The following is a 19773-nucleotide window of genomic DNA, read 5'->3' on the forward strand; positions in this document are numbered from 1 at the left end:
GGACTGTGGAGCAACCTTAGAAGAGGTTGCCCTGGGCAAACCACCACAGGCTTTACACGGAGGGCAGTGCAGGCTGGACCAGGATTTGGTCAGTCCTGTAGGCATACCCACACTGCGGACATAATCCACAATGCTCACAGCCATATACTTCATTGAGTCTCAGTGCCTTGATTTGAGGAGGCAACAAAGTTGCTGCCAGTTCTGGGGAGACTGCAGACAAGGGGGTAACAAGTGAGCACAGACATATCCCAACCCTGGCTGCCCTCACAGGAACAACAGGATTAGGGTCAGCACCAGACATATATGCCAAAAGACATCCAAAACTGCAATTTATTAACAACTCTCAATATGTAAATCGATTATATGAATATAGTCCCATGATGTGAGATTGACCCCTCCTAGCAAACTAACCCTACATCCATCACACTGTAATTCTCAGTAGGTATTTCCTAGCCCTCCCAGTAGCTCCATCAACCCAGTACCCAAACATTAACTGCCCTGCATTCTCCCTTTGGGTGCATCCCCCAGATTCCTCTTTTTGTAGCTTCCCACCCCTCTCTCTAGGAGAATGTTAAAGGGGGTTACCTAGCTCTCAACTGGCCCAGGCCCCCTGTGTATTCCCTTGAGATTGCCTTCTGTGTGGCACTCAGCCCTTCTCCTTTTCCTTCTATACAGAGAGGAATGAAGGTTTCTTCTATTCACCCTATAACCTCTTCCTTCCCCACCCCCTTACTGGATCGATGAGAGGTTTAATTGATGCATTCTGGAGCTGCATGTGAGCAGTGTAGATAGAGATTCTCTTCCCCCTTGGCTCAGAAGTTAAGTGCAATGGAAGAACCAGGAATTCCTGTTAATTACACCGGGGACAAGGTGTGTCTATCTCATCCCCTGAAAAAGAGGGGGGAAAAGTAAGTTTACACACATTTCCCTAGTGCCTTTCATTCTGAAGGGTCTTAAAGCACTTTACACTCAGGGGCTGGAAGCAGCCACTTCTGGGGTGGAATGTGGCAGCTGTTTAGTAAAACTGCACAACAGTTTAGGAGATGAAAGGAGTTGCCTGTTCTTGTACATAGTACCATGGGATCTTTTATTGACCACAGCCAGTCAGTTTTTCATCTTATCTCACAGACAGCACTTCCATCAGCACAGCTGCCCTTGGCATCATGCTGGGGCACCAGGGTAGGTACAGACTCGGGAGGAGACCACCCTCTACTACATCCCACACACCACTCCCTGTAGCACAGCGCCCTTAGCATCACATCGGGGCATCGGGCTAGGTTCTAACTCAGAGGGGAGAGCGCCCCTCCTGAGCCACCCACAGCACCCCCTGCAGCACTGTGCCCCCTATCACACACTGGAGCCCTCGGGTCAGTAGTGACTCAGATGGGAGAGGACCTCCCTACTGAGACATCCATACCGCTGCCTGCAGCACAGAGCCCCCCGGGATTGGGATCAGCACTGACTCAGAGAGAAGTGCTTCTTTTCTTCACCTTATGCCTGTGCTTGTATTAGGTTGCACAATAATGGTGCATACTACTCCATGAAAGCCATGCTCACCTCACTGGCATGGATCTGCGTATTCCACCGTCGCCTGCTCGTCTGTAACCGAAGAAAAGAGACAATTACTTTCAGCACCAGACACAAGCTGGGGGAAAAGAAGAGAAGCCCGATTCCCAGATGAACTACAACCCTCCCCCAGGTCACCGAAGGTACAGCCATGCTCTGGATGGCTGAACTTTCCAACATCTTCAGACTGTACCATTGGTTGAGCAAAGTAAGGAACAGGGGGAGGAGACTCAATAATAGTTTAAAATTAATCTGAGCAAATAAATGTTCGTGTGGTGGGGAGATTTTACTGGCATGCATTTGGGATGGATGCATCACGCAGGTTGTCTCAAAAGACTGTCAATTATATCTTTATTCCTAACATCACCATGAGGTATTGTCTACGTGCCAGATGTGAGAAAAATCTACTTTTGAAATGGTCCGAGAATTTCTGAAAGTATGACTGGCTGTAAATCAAAGTGTCTTAGATATCTTGAGTCACAATGGGGTGGGGTGGGGGTGGGGGAGAGAGACTGACTAAAAACCAAACAGGACCTAAAAGAGCTTTTCTGTAGGAGATCTCAGGACCTCCTAGAGCCAAGGGTGTACTAGGTTCCACTGAGAAACTGTGAATCTTTGTGAGGCTCCCATTTTTAGTGCTGCTCAGCTGTGACATCCTGGACTTTAAAGTGATGACATTTTTATAGCCAAAAACCTGCCCCTGGGCAAGGACTGAATTTGACTCTCCAAGTTTTCTGCAATTTACTTGTATTTGTATTTTGGAGGGGAATTAATTCCACATGTTGCAGGGGGAGGAGGAGAAGGAAGCAGCATTTTGATGGCAAAGTTATTTTATGTTAAAGGGGGCTCTACAGTGCATATGGAACAAATAAATAATAATCCCTAGAGGTGCATGAAATATTCACAGTAGAGGTGAAACTACTTCGTTTGTGAGACTTTTTGCATTTTGTCACCCATTCAAAACTGGGCCCATTCTGCTGAGAAATACATTGTGATTTTCTGAATACTTTTGCCCTGAAACGGGTCTTTTTCACAATGTAAAAGAGCTCCTTTCAAGCAAAAGGGAATTTACATTTTCCGGTTTTGTTTTTTCATTTTGGGGGGAAATAGTTGTTTTACTGAATTTCACACACACACAAAATCTGAAAATCAAAAGGGTGTGAAATCACCTGAAATGAAATAGCTAAAATCTGCAAGCAACGTTTCCTCGGCAAAATTGCCAGTAATTTGACACAAATCATATCCTAACCCACCTGGCTGGTAGTAATCATAGACTTTGACTGCAGCTGGCTTCAGATCCTTCACTGGAATGTATTGGCTCATGGTGAAGGAGTATGTCTGAGTCTCCTTATTCAGCTGTGAGAGAGAGAAAGAAAATAAGAGACAGAGGGACAAACAAGGTCTGGTTTGAGCATGCACTAAGGAAGCTCCCCCACACCCCAACTCTGCCAATGTCACTCAGTCCTGCACTGTAGCCCCCGGCCCCCCCTGCCATTCCAGTCCTGGGCTCCCCACACAGCTCTGCCAATGCCCCTTTGTCCTGCCCTAGAGCCCCACCCCTGCTGTTCAAATCCTGGGCTCCCCACACAGCTTTTGCAGATGAACTTCCTATTGATGCACCTGGAGGGCCCCCTGCTGTTACATTACCAACAAGACATCAGCAGAGACGTGTGTGCTGAATATCAGGGATGTTCTGGTTTTTTAATGATAGACGGAACTGGCTATTGAGGCAGTGGTAAGATTTTAACTCAGGATTTCAATAATGTTTATCTAGCTATCTATGAATGTTTGTTAGATACCATGGTATTTATCTGAGCCCAGAGTATGGACTGTAGAAAGAGCAGGATCTGTCCTGAAGTGACAGGCACATTCTCTGCCTTGCTCTTTTATCTAAACATTGCTACTATGTTGGAGCCCATTGCTCTTGTTTATTAGCTCTTTCAGGGATGTTTTCCAAGAAAAGTGAGTCTTCTAGCATGATCTGAAAGCAGAGCTTTTCTGATCCCTGTGGGAGGGTGTTCCAAAGCCTGGAGGTTATTCTTGAAAAGGCTCTTTCTGATTCTCGATTATACACATTGATTCAGTTAGCGGTCATGTCGAGGAGCGTAGCTGCCATGGTCATTCCCTGAAGAATGGAAGGATCTTGATGTAACAAAGCTATTAAGGGGACAAGACCAGGTCAAGTCAGCATTAGAAGCTTGAAATGGATCCTGTACCAAACAGACTGCCAGCATAACAGACTTCTCAGTTCATCCTGCTCAGAGACGGGCTTGCTGTGTTACGCACCAGCTCTGGCTTCCTTGAGAAATGTCTGTCTAGATTCACACACGAGTGACCTTTTGAAGATGGGCTGGATTATTGCATGCTTCTGAGTGATAGGTAAAGTGCCTTCTCTGAAGGAGGCTCAGCAGTGGGCCAAGCATTTCCCCACCAGCTTTGACCAGATGAGAGACAAAGGAGGAGATCACAGGTGATAGCATAGTTCTCTCTCAGGTGCCTTCTAGTGTCCTAGACAGAGACACGAACTCAGTTCTGACACAGTGAGAAGGATGCTGTACTTGCTGCTCCAGCATATATAATGCTTGGCCCCCCGCAGGCTGTCATGGCCTCAACTCCATCTTCTCAGCAAAGCAGGAAGAGGATTCTTCAGAGCTAGAGGCACAATCCCCATGCTTGCACCCTGAGGTGTGCGGTTTGAAGCAGTGGTGAAGAGGAGCCAGCCTGTGTTTACGAAGCAGCTCTGAATCAGCACACTTACCTCAGATGGGATCTGATGAAGGTGATGGTTCCGGAGAACAATTTTGTTTACTGCAGTCACCACTGTGGCATCAATACAAGTGTTTTCATTAGACTGCAACTGGTAATTCGGTATGATTTGGAGCAGGTACCCTCCCTCCCCGCACTGGCACTGCAGCCACCAGCCCTTGGTGTCAATTCATCTAAGAACCATGATGGCCAATGTGGGCAGCATGGTAGTGGCAGGGAACATTTGGATGCCAGTGGGTCAACTGTCACAGCTGGTAGGTAGTCATAGTGTTCTGTCAGATCACTGACGGTTGCTGCTGGCGCGCGGGGGTGGTGGGGGGGACAATGCTGTTCCTTGAGGGAGGGGGCGGGGTGTTCGAAATATACAGTGTGTGACCAACTGAATATGTGGAATTGGGGAGTGCTTGGAGAATGAGGTTCTGAACAAAATTATTGAGGAGAAGGGATGAAATCCCAGAGTTTAGGAGACTCCAGCAGCTGGCATGACACTCAGTCTCTCTCATACAGTAGGTAGCTGTCAGGGGGTCTGTAGACCGTACTGGAGTTATCCCAGATTAGCATGCTAAGGGAATGCACACAAAAACTTTTGTTTTAGGGGGTGAACCTTGCTTGAGTCAGAGGCTTGATGCAGTTAGTACAGTCATTCCTCCTGCTCCTCGTTTGCCATCCTGGGAATATAATGAGCTGGGTAGCCAGCTGGGTGAGCTGAGAGAGTAAAGGGTTGGCAGTGTCTCAGAGATGCACAGGAGGATGGGACTCTTGTCGGAGATCAGGTCACATCCTCCAGTTTAAACTCCCATATAAACTGCCTGGGACCCTCAAAACTAACTCAGGTCCACTGGGACCCAACACTCTCACCTGCTGGTATGAGACCTACAATGTAGGTGTTAATTAGTTTGTGTAGACGCAACAAAGCTACTACCTTGTTCCAGCACTGACCTGGTCCAGATAGATGGTGAGATCCTCAGGCCCAGTCTCCACTCTCTTCACAAATGGCTGCTGCTGGAGCTGGGGACGGGGAACTGCAGCATTAGAGTCTCACCCCAAAACACCCCAGCTCATTCTCCCAAGAGTCTCACCCATGGAAGACACGTTCTAGGGATTGGGGTGTGTGAAAAGTGTCCCCTACCTCTTGACCAGCATCTCCTCCAATAGCCCAGCTCATTCCCAGGGAGTCTCACCCACACAGGAGTGAATGGGAAACAACCCATAGAGTCGGGGGGGGGGGGGGGGAGTGTTTAAAGTTTTATGGGGTCAGGGAGCAGTAGAAAGTACCCCCAGGAACCGACTTTCACCCCAGTGACAGAGCCAATGGTAAGTGCCCGCATTGAGACCATCGTCTGCGCTCCCTGGCTGTTGGTTGAGCTGGCTTCCATGCAACACATGTATCTGGTCACCAGGGACAACAGGCCAATGGTTATGGGAAGCGACTTACAAAGTAGTTGGTGCCCCGGACAGGCGTGAATCCAGACAGGTTCTTCACCTTGATAATGACCATGTTGGAGGTGCCACGGCTCCCCACATAACTGGAGGTGAAAGGCAGGAGGTCATGTAGGTTACATCCACCTTAACTTTGCCCTTTCCCCGATCTTGCTGCCTCTTTTCCTTCTGCCCTCCTCCATGTCACCCTGCCCCCTCCATTCCCTTCCTCTCTAGCTCCTCACTCTCACCTGACGCTGATGTTGAGGGACAGGAAGCGAGGGAGTGTTTGCTTCTCACACTTGTTCTCTCCTACTCCCACGCTCAGGGTGAAGGTCTCTGCATTCTTTGAGGGAGGCACATTATACCTCAGAACTGTCTGATGGGAGAGACACAGAAAAGTACTCAACAAATAGAGTCACGCAAGCCTGCAAGAGACTATATCCTTGCCACTGCCTCCAAGAGGATCCTGAGCTAGCCAGTGCTGACCTGATTCCCTAGAGGTGAAAGGATCCATACCCCATTCTGCAATCCCTCCAGCCCTCCGATCTGAGGCTCCATTACAAGTGAAAGGCTGCATATCCCATTCCCTCATGACCCTGAGCCAGGCAGTGCCCCCTTCCATGACATCCTCCTGGCCTCTCTCATAAGAGAGCCACCACTCACCTGCACATACACACAGCCTGTGCCAGCTGCTTGTATGGTGTAATTTCCAGGAATGTCAGGGAGAGGCTGCTGCTGCAGCACCAGTCGGTTGGTGGCCTCCACATGGAAGGACTGCTGGAAGTTCTTTCCTGATTTCACTGTCACAGAGACGTTTCCGGATTTGATGAATGTCACTGCTCCATATCTAGCAAGAGCTTGGAGAGCAACCACAGTGTCCTGGGAAAGGAAAGGCAATCTCATCACTGAGTGCAGATCCACTCCTCAGGGCGCTGGCACATGGATCCCCACCCCCTCCATCAGAGCTCAAGAACCATGGGATCCTTTCCCCGGGATATTAACAGTGGGATTCAAGCTCCCAGCCCCACAGTGCAGTGGGATCTGTTCCTCGGGGCACCAGAAGCTGGATTCTCACAGACAGCCTCTGAGCATAGTAAGAGTCTAGCACAGAGATTCAGGCCTCAGTGGACATCCCAGCCTGTTGCTCTCCCTGACTAGACATGGTGTCTGGCTCTGAGAGAAGCTGGTTTGTTACCTGGGTAGAGGCAAAGCCCCCATAGGCATTCTGCTGCCTGGCCAGCCATGCCACAATGCCAGTGGCAGAAGCAATCTCTTCCTTGGACGCTTTTTCTGTAGCGAGCAGAGCCAGTAACACATAGGCGGTTAACTCCACATCCACAGACTTGGGCTGGGACCAGCTGTACTCAGTGGGAGGCTGGGCTGGTTTCCTGCTCCAGTGTATCTGCCCTCCTGGAGGAGGATAAACAAGAACCTGAGGCTCAGAACAGGACTTGCTTGGGTCCAGGACTGCAATCCAGGCTGAATTTCATGGTTACATCCCACCTCATGTGCGACATTGAAAAAAGCCCATACCCGAAATCTGGGTGGGGAAATCCTCACGGGAATGCTATTGTGTCAGTGTACTGAGTGATTAAGTAGTATTCATGATAGAGATGCCACATCACATCACTGCCATGATCAAAATAGAGGGATCACCCATGCCTTCCAGCAGGGAGTGTGATGCAAACAGGTCCCATCATGATGCAACATCAGTAAAGCCAGTTGATGGATGGGAACGAGCAGAATTTAACACAATAAGACTAAACTGGGATAAATCAACAAGGGGGAATCATCCCAAATACAGATACTCTCTGGGGACAAAACCAGTCTGGCAGGGACAATAGACAGCAAATTAGATACGAGTTTGCAGAGTGACAGGCTTAATAAAGCTAAGGGGGGGAGGGATAGCTCAATGGTTTGAGCATTGGCCTGCTAAGCCCAGGGTTGTGGGTTCAATCCTTGAGGGGGCCATTTAGGGATCTAGGGCAAAAATTGGGGATTGGTCCTGCTTTGAGCAGGGGGTGGGACTAGATGACCTCCTGAGGTCCCTTCCAACCCTGATATTCTATGATTCTATGAAAAAGGCCAGTACAGTGTTGGATAGCACATTCACATTCCGGAGCAGAGCAGAAAAATGATAGTTCCCCTACACAGGGGGGACTGAATCTAGACTATTCCTGCTTTGGGCACCACTTTATAGGAGAACTATATTGACAAACAAACAACAGATTATCAGGGGGCTGGAGGGAGGGATTGATGAGGAAAGAGCCAAGACCTACATTTTCAAGAGCAGCCACTGATTTTGGCTGTCTCAACGTTTTGATGCCTGACTTGAGACACCTGAAACTTAGAGGCCACTTTTGAAAATGTAGGAGTAAGCCTGTATCACTTCGCTAAGAAATGATGAAGGGGATGCAGGGACTTGGTACTAGTTGCAGTGCACTTAGGAGGAGAGGAATTACTTAGTGTGGTGCAAGGGGATATGACTGAGGAGGATGAAATGGAAAGAAGAAAGAAAAACTGTATTGTAACGGAGGCAGGAAAAAGCACATCAGTCGCTCAAGGGAAGGGGCAAAAGCCCCAGGGACAGGACAAAATGCTAGAACATGTGCTGCAAGGACCAATCTTGCCTGAGCTCATAGGGCTTTTCCACCAATAATGTTCTTGGTTCTGTGGAAAGCATCCTGGCCCTAAGCATTGGTGGAATTTTTGTTATAGTCATGGGCGTCCTAGTGCTTTGAGTCAGGCAGCTTCTTGCCCCATGGTACCTGACTTGATGGCCTGCTGGTCCAGCTTAGTGAGCAGTAATTGCCTTGTCACAGTGTCTCCAGCCAGTGAGTAGACATACGCCAGCAGTGCCTGGGTGTAGAGATCAGTGGCTTTGGAGGAAGCATTTCTGAGGCACTGCAAACTGTTCTTCACCATTGGGTCCTGGAACAGGAAGAAACATGGAGTTCACCTAACATAGGAGATGGAGCAGAGAAAAATGGAGACAGCTCCATAGTGACCAAATCCTGACATGGTCATGAAGATTGGGTACGTTTCGGCTATAACTATCCGCTGTGCATGACAGAGGAACAGGTGGGCCCATGGAAGCACTAGAACTAAGACAAGAGGAGAGGAGTGAGCGAGGCCGTGTGTAGGCAGCACTGTACTCACATTGAGTGGCTTTCCTGCCTCCAGCAGTGCACCAGTGATGTAAGCAGCCAGAGAGATGTCGTCATTTATCCCACCCTGCAGATCAGTGAGAGAAAGAGGTTGGTGGGGAAATGAACCTCCCAAATGGTAGCTGCTATGTGGCACCTTGTGATAGAAGGTACCCATGACCACATTCCACACACTATTGTAATAATCTTTGTACGATGTATGCCTTGTGAGGTACCATTTGAAAACTCATAATTCGCAGCTCATTATTGCCCTAGTAAAATACATATGGCAACATTGTATGTGAAGTTAGAAGATTTCCCTAGATGACATTATTAACCCATGTGCCAAACCCACAGCCCTACCGAAGCTGAAGTTGGGCGGGGGGAGGGGGGAGGGAACGGTCTGTCCTAAACAAAGGAATGTGTGATCTGCTTAATTTGCATTTAAGCAGTAAACAGAGTCATCAAGCAGGAAGGGGAGAAAGGAAGCTCAAGCAGGTGACAAAAAAGCAGCATGGAATATCTTTCCTCATAGACTTTTTATCTCCTGGTACCCAGCTGGAAATGTTTTTCAAAAGGTGGGCTGAAACTATAAAAAGGAAGGGCAAACACCCCAAGACACACCCGCTCTTTCTGTCCATTGCGTTCATGGCACCTGAAGCGACAAAGCAAGCATTTGTTGGTTTCTGGGAGAAGGGATTCTGACCTCAGAAGTTTGGTCAGTGAGACTGGTGAGAAAACTTTGCTTTGAATTTAACGTAATTTGTTACGTTAAGCACCAGTTGTGTTTCATCTTTATTTTCTTGTAACCATTTCTGACCTATGCCTCATTACTTGTAACTTACTTAAAATCCGTCTCTATGTAATTAATGAACTTGATTATTGTTTTGTCTAATCCAGTGTGTTTAAATTGAAGTGTTTGGGAATCATAGAATCATAGAATATCAGGGTTGGAAGGGACCCCAGAAGGTCATCTAGTCCAATCCCCTGCTCGAAGCAGGACCAATTCCCAGTTAAATCATCCCAGCCAGGGCTTTGTCAAGCCTGACCTTAAAAACCTCTAAGGAAGGAGATTCTACCACCTCCCTAGGTAATGCATTCCAGTGTTTCACCACTGCCAATTTCACCCCAATGCCATTTGGGGTGGCAAGTTGTGTGCTATTATTTCTATTAAAGAAATAAACGGACTTTATATAAACTTGTATTGTCCAGAAGAGGACTGGGCAGTACAGGACATAGACTTCTGACGGGGGAGGGAGAGGGGGGGAAATCTAGGACGGGGGTGAGCTGGGGTCACCCTGCAATATAACCTAGTGTGGTAAGAGCAAGGTGTGGCTGGCTGAAGCACGCACGCATGCACACACACCTGGGATGCTGGAGGCTGTTGGTGAGCAGTCTAGGCTGGAGGCTACAGCAGCAAGCTTAGGTGCTGGAACTAGGGGTGCAGAAGCACTTCCTGGCAATGAAGTGGTTTCCATCAGACACAGGGTTTACAGTTTGGTTCAATGGCTCTCCGCTCCCCCACTATACAAATTGTTCCAGCCCCCTTGGCAGCAAGGCACTGTAAAGGGCACCCCAAGTTACAGGGCTGGCGGTCACACAGTTACTTATTAGTCTGGATTGTACCTTTGGTATGTCACACAGCTAATGTGGGGTTACCAGAGGGTAAGGTGGGACAGAACATTCTCCTCCATCTGTGAGAGTGAGCCTCAAACATGGGAGAGATCATTAAAGTGCTGGGGGAAGGGGAGTTTATTGGAGAGCCCTAGATGGAATAACCCATTCTCCTCCGTGGTGGGGGAGGAGGTGCTGGGGAAGTGGACTAGGAGAAGGTGGGAACAGTTGTGGGGAGGGGCTTCTGGTTATTTAGGATCACACCGCTAGCACTAAAAAGGGGATTATCTGGACACAACAGCCATATCCTTCCCACCTAACTCTGAAGAGGTGAGAACAAAAGAGGAGTCACGCCAGTAGGCCCTACATTAGAGTCAAGGGTAGGACCATTGGCCTTCCATCAGGGTCCAGGTAGTGTCACCGGGCCACTCCCTTAGAGTTAATGACAGCCCCACTAGGAGGGATTACTGAATGAGGGCCAGGCCTTGCTGGCTGTTACCTTCATTGCCGTGTGGAGGAGTTTCCCCACGTTGGCGTAGCAGCCATTGGCCTGCTGGTTCCCTGCTATCCACTTCAGAGCATCCTCAACGTTCTTGTCATCTAGGAAGATGTGCTGCTTGGCTTGAATGAAGCATTTGGTCACGAATGCGGTCAGCCTGGGGGAGAGGAGGAGTAGAAGTCAGTGAGAGGAGGGAGAGTCAGTGCCAGGGCGGGTGGGTATGCGTAGTGGGATACTGACAGAGTGAGGGCTGCGGTGGGGGGGGGGGGGGTGTCGACAAAGGTAGTACCAGCATTGTGGGAGGCAATTCATTACTGTACTATTGAGAAAGGCTAAGTATTCACCATGTGTTGCCTTCTCCATCGCTCTCTCCAAAGGCACTGTAGGAACCATCTCTGTGTTTGTATTGAAGTTGCCTCTGGTACCCTGAGCAGGAGAGAAAGACAACTGGAGACATCTGAGTCAAAAATCACCCAGGCCTGCCCCTTCCACAGAAACTGACCAGCCATGGAACTGGCTCACTCAGAACCAGGGGAAAGCCACAGAGTTCACAGTACCTCTCCTGCCCCAATCCATCTGCCCACTGTTTGGGGACATCTACTGAGCACAGAGGCTGAGATGGACACCATGCATTAGGGAGAGGAGCAAGAAAACTAACTGACCTGTTTGCAGGAAACCCACAGCTCTTGTCTTCAACTCCTCACTCAGCTGCCCTGTCTTCTCCAAATACTGCAGCACGTAGATGATGGGGGCGAACAGCACCATGTTCTGCTCTCCGCAGCCGCTGGGCATCTGCACCAGCTGGTCCAGGTTCTGCAGCGCCGTCCCCATGATGTCACCTGGATAAACAAACATATGTGCACAATGGTGATCCCCCTGAACTGTGCATCTATGTCTGATTAAATATAGTCCCGTCCCCCCCCCACATATCAGGCTGCTCCACACATTATACCATTACTCAACCCATAACACTGCCGGCCTGACACCTCTCCAACCCCACACTTGCAGCCACCCAACCATTCACACCTCTCCTGCGCCACCCTGTCTGCATCCTCCTACTCCATGCTTCCTTCTGCATCTATCTACACCCACTCACCCCGTACGTCCCTTCCCACTGCTTACACCCATCCCACCATCAGCCTGTCCACTTATGAACCCTCCCATCCAAAGGCACAAATTGTACATACCTACCTGTGTACAAGCCCTCATTCCTCCACACACTCCTGCTACATCATTTGCCCTTCATCAGCACTCTATCCCCCTTTTCCCCCCACACATGCCATCAACCCATGCAGCCACCAAAACACGTCCAGTCTGCTTACACCCTCATACATGCCCCCCACCCTGCTCTACACTAAATCACTCGCCAGACTGATTCCTTACCCAGCACGGACACTTGGGCCCTGGCTGAATCCGGCACCATGTCCTCAGGGAGCTGCAGGGAGACTGAGTCTGAGGCAGAATTCCCTGACAATTATAACAAAGAAAGGAGTGAGCCAACACAGGAGAGGGTGTAAGAGAGACCCCCACAGCTAGAAACACAATAAGCCACTCTCAGCAGTAATGGATCTCCAAGACACTGAGAGCTCCTGGCATATGGACCAACAACTCCAGCAGCAGCAGGAAGAGAGGAAGGAGGGCAAGTCCTTATGGGCACATACTGACTTTCAAGTGTCCATTCCAAGAAGAATGAGGACAAGACACAAGAATCGTTTTTTCACCTCCTCTCAGGGTCTTTGCATCCAGAATCCACTGCAGGAGGCAGCAATTGCAGGGGGTAGACACACATTCAGGAAGTACAGGTCCTCATGCATATATTCCAACGGGAAAAATCCCACCTTTCTATTCCCTGCTGGAATCACAGGGCTCAGTGAGCCAAAGACCTACCCTCTTGGTAAGTGCTGTCCAGCCAGTGCTCTCCCTCCCCATATGTCTATGCATAGGTGACACTCTCTTTCCCCAAACCCAAGAGAACGTGGCCACTGTGATCCCTTCTCATGGTCCAATGCAACCCATACCTTCTGGGCAGAGCAGGGAACTGTGAGACTTCTCCATCAGGACGCCCTCCGGCTGTCAGTAGAAACACAGAGAAACTGATTAAAGACAACACATGTCCAGTCTTCAGATTCATGTGACCTCATGACTTTGGGCTGCATGCTCTGGGGCATCAAGTCACAGAGCAAGAAGTGATACAAGGGTGAAGAGAGAGGGGCAGAGGCCACTCCTGGACTCCTTAAGTCAACTCTGGGCACTTTGGGACCACAGTGGTCACATCTTGGAACAAGGAAGGGATATGCTATATGGTATATGGCTCTGCCTTGGAATAATGGGTTCAGTCCTTGTCCCAGACACCTCAGAGCCAGAAAGAGGCCAATCAACTGGAGGGAATTCAGAAGAGGGCTACAAATGATTAAGGAGCTCTAGATTGACTGATTTAAGAGGGAAGATTAAATGAACTGGATCTATATAACTCAGCCAAATGGCAGCTGAGGATGGATAGCCACTTGTCAATGGTTGTGAGAGATATAAACTCCAACACAGAAGAGGAACTGGGGATGAGAGGACAAATAAGAATATAGAATAACATTGAGCACAAGGTGCATGTTTCTGGCTGGATGCTGAGGAAACATTTCCTAACAGGGAGAGATCTAGTGAGATGTGGAAGGGTCTCCCCAAGGGATGGGGTGGAACAGCCACAGAATTGCTCAGGACATGTAAAACTAGACTGGGCAAAACCCTGGAGAACAGACTGTAGGAAACCATCCTGCACTGGTCCCAGGGGAACGGAAATGGGACCTAGTAGAGCTTTCTCCAACTCTGAGGCTGTGTCTATACTGGATGTACTACAGCGGAGAGCTCTCCCGTCGGCTTAATTACTCCACCTTCTATGAGAGGCAGTAGCTGTGCTGGAGAAAGAAGCTCGCCTGCCGACATAGCGCAGTCTATGCCGGCACTTAGGTGGGTAGAACCTATGTCATTTGGGGGTGTGGATTATTCACACCTTGAGCGACATAAATTACACCAAAGTTCTAGAATTCAGACCTCGTCTACACTAGAAGTCTATGAAATTCAGGACAGCAGATGGATGGAACTGCTGGCAAAAGCATTGGTGATAACAGTGTGGTATCGTCTTGTTCCGCCCCCCCCCCCCCCCCGTTCTCTGGATCGGCAGGCTTACCCGGACGAGGAGAGGCTTGATCAAGGTGTCACTGCGGCCCTTATTTGGCACCGTCACTTTCCTACCACCACAGAGCTCTCTGCTGGGCAGTGCCACTGTGGTGACGGTGAAGTTCACCTCACCTGGCAAAGAAAAAAAAAGAAAAAAATAATAAGCTCTTCAGAGCTTCCATTTTAAACCTGCCCATCCAGGCAAAATGGTTCAGTGCACAGAAAACTGATGACATCTGTAGTTCTGTGCAAGCCAAGACAATTATGTGAGAGGAACGCGCTCTCACACCTAAGGGTTCAAAGTGATCTGTATTTCCCAACTCCAGGCACGGTTTTGCACTAACAGTCCTGTGCACTATGAGAACCGGGGTATTGGACCATCATATTCTGAAATATCAGGGATAACAATGGAGTTCTACAGGTGGGACAGTGGTTTCATCCAGTATGGCAGGAGGATACTGGGTTAATTAGATGTCTGGTCTAGGTACAACAGCAAGGCGGGAATCTGATTATTTGGAGCAATGGTCTGAGCTGGTACAGCAATTCCTGTGTTCTCTCCCCTTCTTCTCTGCTCTCCTTACCCAGTTTGGTGGCTGTTACGTTCCAGTAATAGGTCCTGGCTTCATCAGCACACAGACAGCTGGTGTATTCACAGCCCTTATATGACTTCACCTGGTACTCCTCTGACTTGGCCAGCATAATCTGGATCTGCACAAGAGATAGGGAAAGGGTTGAGCAGTCAGGGACATGAGTGGAAAATTAGACAGAGAAGCAGCACAGGGGCAAGGGAGAAAATGGGGGACAGACTTGAGCTTACTAAAATTCCCTATAAAAGAAACTGAGTAACAGGTGAAAAGTACTGGATCAGCAGAGCAAGCTTCACACACACACACCCACCCACAAACAAACAAACACAGAGCAAGCAATCCAATCCCATGGATGTATCTAAGCATCATTCTGGCTTCCTGGTAATGGAGGTAAAACCTGCTCTGGATCTCATGGGATTAGCTCCCATTCCCTGGGGAATATGTAAGGGTAAAATCCACGTGGCTCTCTTGATACTGATTCGGGATCCATTGTGGGCAGGGGGAAGGATTTACAGGCACGCAGGTAAAGCCTGACCCAGATGAGGCTAACCGGAGTGTGAGTGCTTCCTCACCCTTATGCACTGTTTCAGGTAGTTGAAGACAGTGGCAGTCAGTGTAAATGATTCCCCGCGGATCACAGAGTAGGGTAAGGTCAGGTCCACGAAGAAAGGTTTGAAGGCCATCAGCCCCACTGTAGGTGAGATCCCAAAGCCACTGCTCTCCGAGGTACAGAACATGCTGGCTTTCCATTCCGTGATGGTGTCAGGGAGAGTGACTGGGACCTGCTTGTTACCTGAACTTCTGCAGAGAAATCAGATCATGATATCGGGGAAGGGAGATCCCCAAGGGACAGGAAAAATTCTGACAATAACTAATGATACTATGATTATCTCCAGTATCTCTCATCCCAGAATCTTATAGAGCTTTCCAGGCATTAATCCACCCAACACGCCCTGGGAGGCAGTGTAGGTCATTATCCCCACATTACAAATGCAGAAACTGATGCACAGGGAGGGGAAGCGACTCACCCAAGGTCACCCAGTGAGTCAGTACCAGGAAAAGAACCCACAGATCCCTTCTTCTAACCCCTAGATCCCACAGCCTTTCCTAAAACCCAGCAGATTTGTTCTCTAGAATATGAAACATAGCCCAGTCTCAAAGGCCTGTGAGGTTTGGTTCAGAGAAGCACCTCCAAACACTGCCCGCACAAAGCCTTGCATTTCTCCCCACCATCCCTGGGATTAAACATCACTTACTCAATGGGATACAGCTCCCAGATCCAGGTCTCAGGGAAAAACTCACGGACTTGGGACTCACTGGATTTCTCCACTGATGGCGGCTGAAACTCCGCTGTAGGGACACGTCCTGAATCCTCCATAATAGGGGGTGGCCTGGGTGCCCCTAGAAGTCAGACAATACCTGCTCTTTGGCTGCTTACTCACAGAAAAGGCTGGCACTGGGATAATAGAGTCCAGTAGGGGCAGTGGAGGAACTCAGGTGGAGATTAACCCTTTATTCCCAGACAGTAATTACATGGATTAAGAGAGCAGAAAGGAAATTTAATAGACCAGGACAATCAAATAAAAAGATAAGGAATTCCTTACCCATTATATTATGTTCCGTGTCATACCAGATGGGATAGGGACGACAATCCAGGGGTCTCTTTATTTTGCCATTTGATAAAATTTTCAGTCCCATCTCCTGTGTTAAATCAGAGATGAAAGAAACAAAATGTGAAAAAGGAAGGGTTTAACGTTTGCTTAGTGTCTCTGCCTGTGTGTCAATATAACTAGTCAACTGCATCACATTGTCCCCCCTGCTTGTCTCTGATCCCCATCTCTCCCCTCTTCCCTTGTCTCTCTCTGCACTGCTCTACAATAAGCTAGGACACCTTGGCAGGCATAGGCGCCAACTCTATGGGTGCTCCAGGGATCGAGCACCCACGGGGAAAAATTTGTGGGTGCTCTGCACCCACCGGCAGCCAAGCTCCCCTCAGCCCCCACCCCACTTCCTCCTCCCCCCCGCCCCAAGTGCACCATGTCCCCACTCCTCTGCCTACCTCACAGCGTTTTCCACCCAGTCGCCGCCAAACAGTTGTTTGGCAGCGTTAGCACGCTCCAGGGAGGGAGGGAGGAGCGGGAACGTGGCACGCTCAGGGGAGGATGTGGGGAAGAGGCGGGGCCAGGGCAGGGATTTGGGGAAGGAGTTGGAATAGGGTCAGGGAGGGGGCGGAGACTTTGGGGAAGGGGTTGGAATGGGGCGAGGAAGAGGTGGAATGGGGGCGGGGGGGCGCGTCAAGCACCCACAGGAAAGGGGGGAAGTCGGCGCCTATGTTGGCAGGCACACTGATTTTGTGAGCTCCTCGGTCATCTCGCTCGTCCCTGCCTGGGTCAGCAGCAGCAGCAGAATTGCTGTTAACCAGTTTGGCTGACCAAGACACAGTAGTGCCTTTACCCTAGCACAGCCATGATTGTATTGTGGAACTCATGAGGTAACAATTCTATTCCACCCAGCTATAAATCTGGTGATTTTCAAGAGTTCAGCTTCAACAGCTCTTGTTTAATCTAGCTCTGAGTTCAGGGAGAGTGAAAAACTCCACACACATACTCATCTCTTTTTGCAACTGAATGACTCAAAACTCACCACATACCGATCCCACCTGCTTTTACTCAGAGACTTTTAGATTCAAACACAACCCTAAGTGTCACTCCACTAACTTCAAGAGCAATGTGCCAGGGATTAATTTGACGCATACACCTAGGACAAAATGTGGCCCCTGCAGATCTTTATTACTGCTGATGATGCATGAGAAGGAAAGAACCAGCCTGACTCTGCTTTTATTTCTACATAGAGTAAAACTGTTTTGGAGTCACAGAGATGGAACGACAGGGTGAAATTTTAATAGAGACAACACACAGAGCAGACCTGCACTTCCGGGTACATTGCTGTATCTAATATAGTTCTCTTGAGCCCAGTCTCTCAGAATGGAGGCTATGCATCTTCTCCTCACAGTAAGGAGAGGCTGGTGATGAGCATAAAGGCACGCACCTTTAGGAAGCTAAAGAAGTCAGCCCCTTGGTCAAACCAAGGTCTCGGTATGATGGAACGTCTTCTGCGGTCTACTGGCACAGGGTTGAGGACAGGCACTGGAAATGGCCTTGTTATATAGCAGTCATCGTACTCATCAACTTGATAGGGGTAACCTCCATTTGAGAAATCGAGCATCCCATACACCTGCAGAACCACACATGGGCCCAAGGAAACAAACAAAGGGCTGATAGCAAAGACAGAGACACAGACACCTGCCATTCATCCCTCACCCCAGCTCCTACCGCCAACCCCCTCCCACACACAGATGCCCCCCTTTCACCTCAGAGCCCCAGCTTCCACCATTTCTCCATCATTCTGCCCCATTCCGTCACAGTGAGCCACTCACACTGCTGTTGGAGAGCTCCCTCTCTGGCCTCAGGAGTAGGACGCTCTGGTCCACAGCTCGGATGGCACACAGCGAGTTGGGAGCTGCCCTCAGCTGGAGATTCACAGTTGCCCCTGGCAGGTCCTGCTGCTGCGAGAACTCCAGGTTGACCTGGACAGATGGATCCCAAGATGGGGAGAGCCCGTAACATGGGAGCAAAGAGGCAGGAAAGAGGAAGGGCAAGAAAAGGGCTGAATTAGAGAAAAATGATTCCTCTGTTCAAGGGGAAAGATAAGGGTTTAGTCGTGGCTCCCCTCAGCACCTAAGCTGCATTTTCTGTTGGCGCACATGCCATGCACTGAAATGGCTTAATCTCTATGGTACCCACCACCCCTCTTCCTGCACCTGTGCCAACCCCAGCCTCCTCAAGCCGGAGCCTCACCTCGTTCTTGAAGCACATGGAGACTGTGAACTGGACTTTGTCAGCAACGACTCCCCCATCAGGGAACATGGCATAAACCACCAAAGAGGGGTTAGGAGCAAAGTGGGAGGTGAAGGTGAGAGGGATGGAGAAAGAGCCCATCAGCCCTGGGAGGAGAGAGAAGGAGGAGAGATTCTGTCAGTAGATCTAATATGGTCTCCTCCTGCCCATCTCAGCCCCTCCCACCCCTCTCCATGCTGCCTCCTTCAGGGCTAGATTTGTCACTAGAGCCCATCACTGGAGGGGTTTTACTCCCCCATTTTAGGAGAGGAGGCTGTGGATTTACCACCATTCTTCTTGATGTCGACACGTTTCTGACCATCCCCGATGAGCTTCTGCTTCCCCACCACCTAGGGAAGGAGAAGGAGAGAGATCTTAGAAGGTGTTCAGGTCAGGTACCTTCTCCCATCTCCTCTCATGTCCCCCCCAAACACCACAGATCAAAGGTTACCAGCCATAGGACGGGTGAAGTCACATGGGGGACACTAGACCTGAGAGAGGGAGGGTTTCAGACAGGAAAGGAGGCAGGTTGTCGGAGGGTTTTGACAGCAGGGAAGGGGCTTGCATGTCCAGGGAACAGAGAGAAGAGGCCTGTCCTATGGGGACTGCACATTTTGTAGGGCGAGGGAGACTGGGGATGGTTTCTAGCAGTGGGGAGGTGAGCTGCACTGGGCATGCTGGTTCAGGAACTAACAGGAGGGAAAGACAGATCATGGGGAAGTGTCCTAGGAGATTGGGAAAGGGGGTTCATATGGGAGGGCATGTCCAGACACAGGGAAGGGAATCCAGCACTGCAAGAGGCATATCAGGTAGCAACAGCATATCTGGGGAGATTGGGATGGCTTCTAGAAGGAAGGAAGGTGGGTCCACCAGGAGCAGATGTTTGTGAGGGTGAGGGCAAGATTTGGTGGGGAGCAGGCAAAGAGGAGTGAACGTGAGTAGAGAATTGCAAAGAAGGTATGAGGGGGGTTCGCTGTCCTGTTGCAAGGGAGAGGGAGGGATCAGCAGCTAGGAGGGGCTGGGCTGTCTGGAGGAGCTGTGAGAGGGGAGGGCAGAACAGGAGAAGAGGAGTTGAAGGAAAAGCATGTGCCTCTTGGTGTTTCAAGGGT

General features: G+C 49.6%; 1 protein-coding gene across 1 annotated transcript in view; it reads right to left on the bottom strand.

The window, feature by feature from the left end:
- Nucleotides 1-329: 329 nt before the first annotated feature.
- Nucleotides 330-19773, bottom strand: part of A2ML1 (alpha-2-macroglobulin like 1) — a 38123-nt gene continuing 18679 nt past the window's right edge. The window contains exons 13-36 of the mRNA XM_073313270.1: nt 18951-19014; nt 18626-18771; nt 18205-18354; nt 17817-18002; nt 16373-16469; nt 16025-16169; nt 15341-15569; nt 14763-14889; nt 14192-14313; nt 13032-13083; nt 12397-12480; nt 11676-11852; nt 11358-11439; nt 11014-11170; nt 8914-8988; nt 8523-8685; nt 6950-7164; nt 6418-6633; nt 6003-6130; nt 5768-5858; nt 5272-5340; nt 2820-2922; nt 1558-1599; nt 330-888 (exon numbers count right to left, since the gene is read on the bottom strand). Of these exons, the coding sequence (XP_073169371.1) occupies nt 1559-1599; nt 2820-2922; nt 5272-5340; nt 5768-5858; nt 6003-6130; nt 6418-6633; nt 6950-7164; nt 8523-8685; nt 8914-8988; nt 11014-11170; nt 11358-11439; nt 11676-11852; nt 12397-12480; nt 13032-13083; nt 14192-14313; nt 14763-14889; nt 15341-15569; nt 16025-16169; nt 16373-16469; nt 17817-18002; nt 18205-18354; nt 18626-18771; nt 18951-19014 (2919 nt within the window). The 3' untranslated portion in view covers nt 330-888; nt 1558. The remainder of the gene's footprint in view (nt 889-1557; nt 1600-2819; nt 2923-5271; nt 5341-5767; nt 5859-6002; nt 6131-6417; nt 6634-6949; nt 7165-8522; nt 8686-8913; nt 8989-11013; nt 11171-11357; nt 11440-11675; nt 11853-12396; nt 12481-13031; nt 13084-14191; nt 14314-14762; nt 14890-15340; nt 15570-16024; nt 16170-16372; nt 16470-17816; nt 18003-18204; nt 18355-18625; nt 18772-18950; nt 19015-19773) is intronic.

Source organism: Lepidochelys kempii, chromosome 1, assembly GCF_965140265.1.
Source record: "Lepidochelys kempii isolate rLepKem1 chromosome 1, rLepKem1.hap2, whole genome shotgun sequence".
NCBI classification, from domain to species: Eukaryota; Metazoa; Chordata; order Testudines; family Cheloniidae; genus Lepidochelys; species Lepidochelys kempii.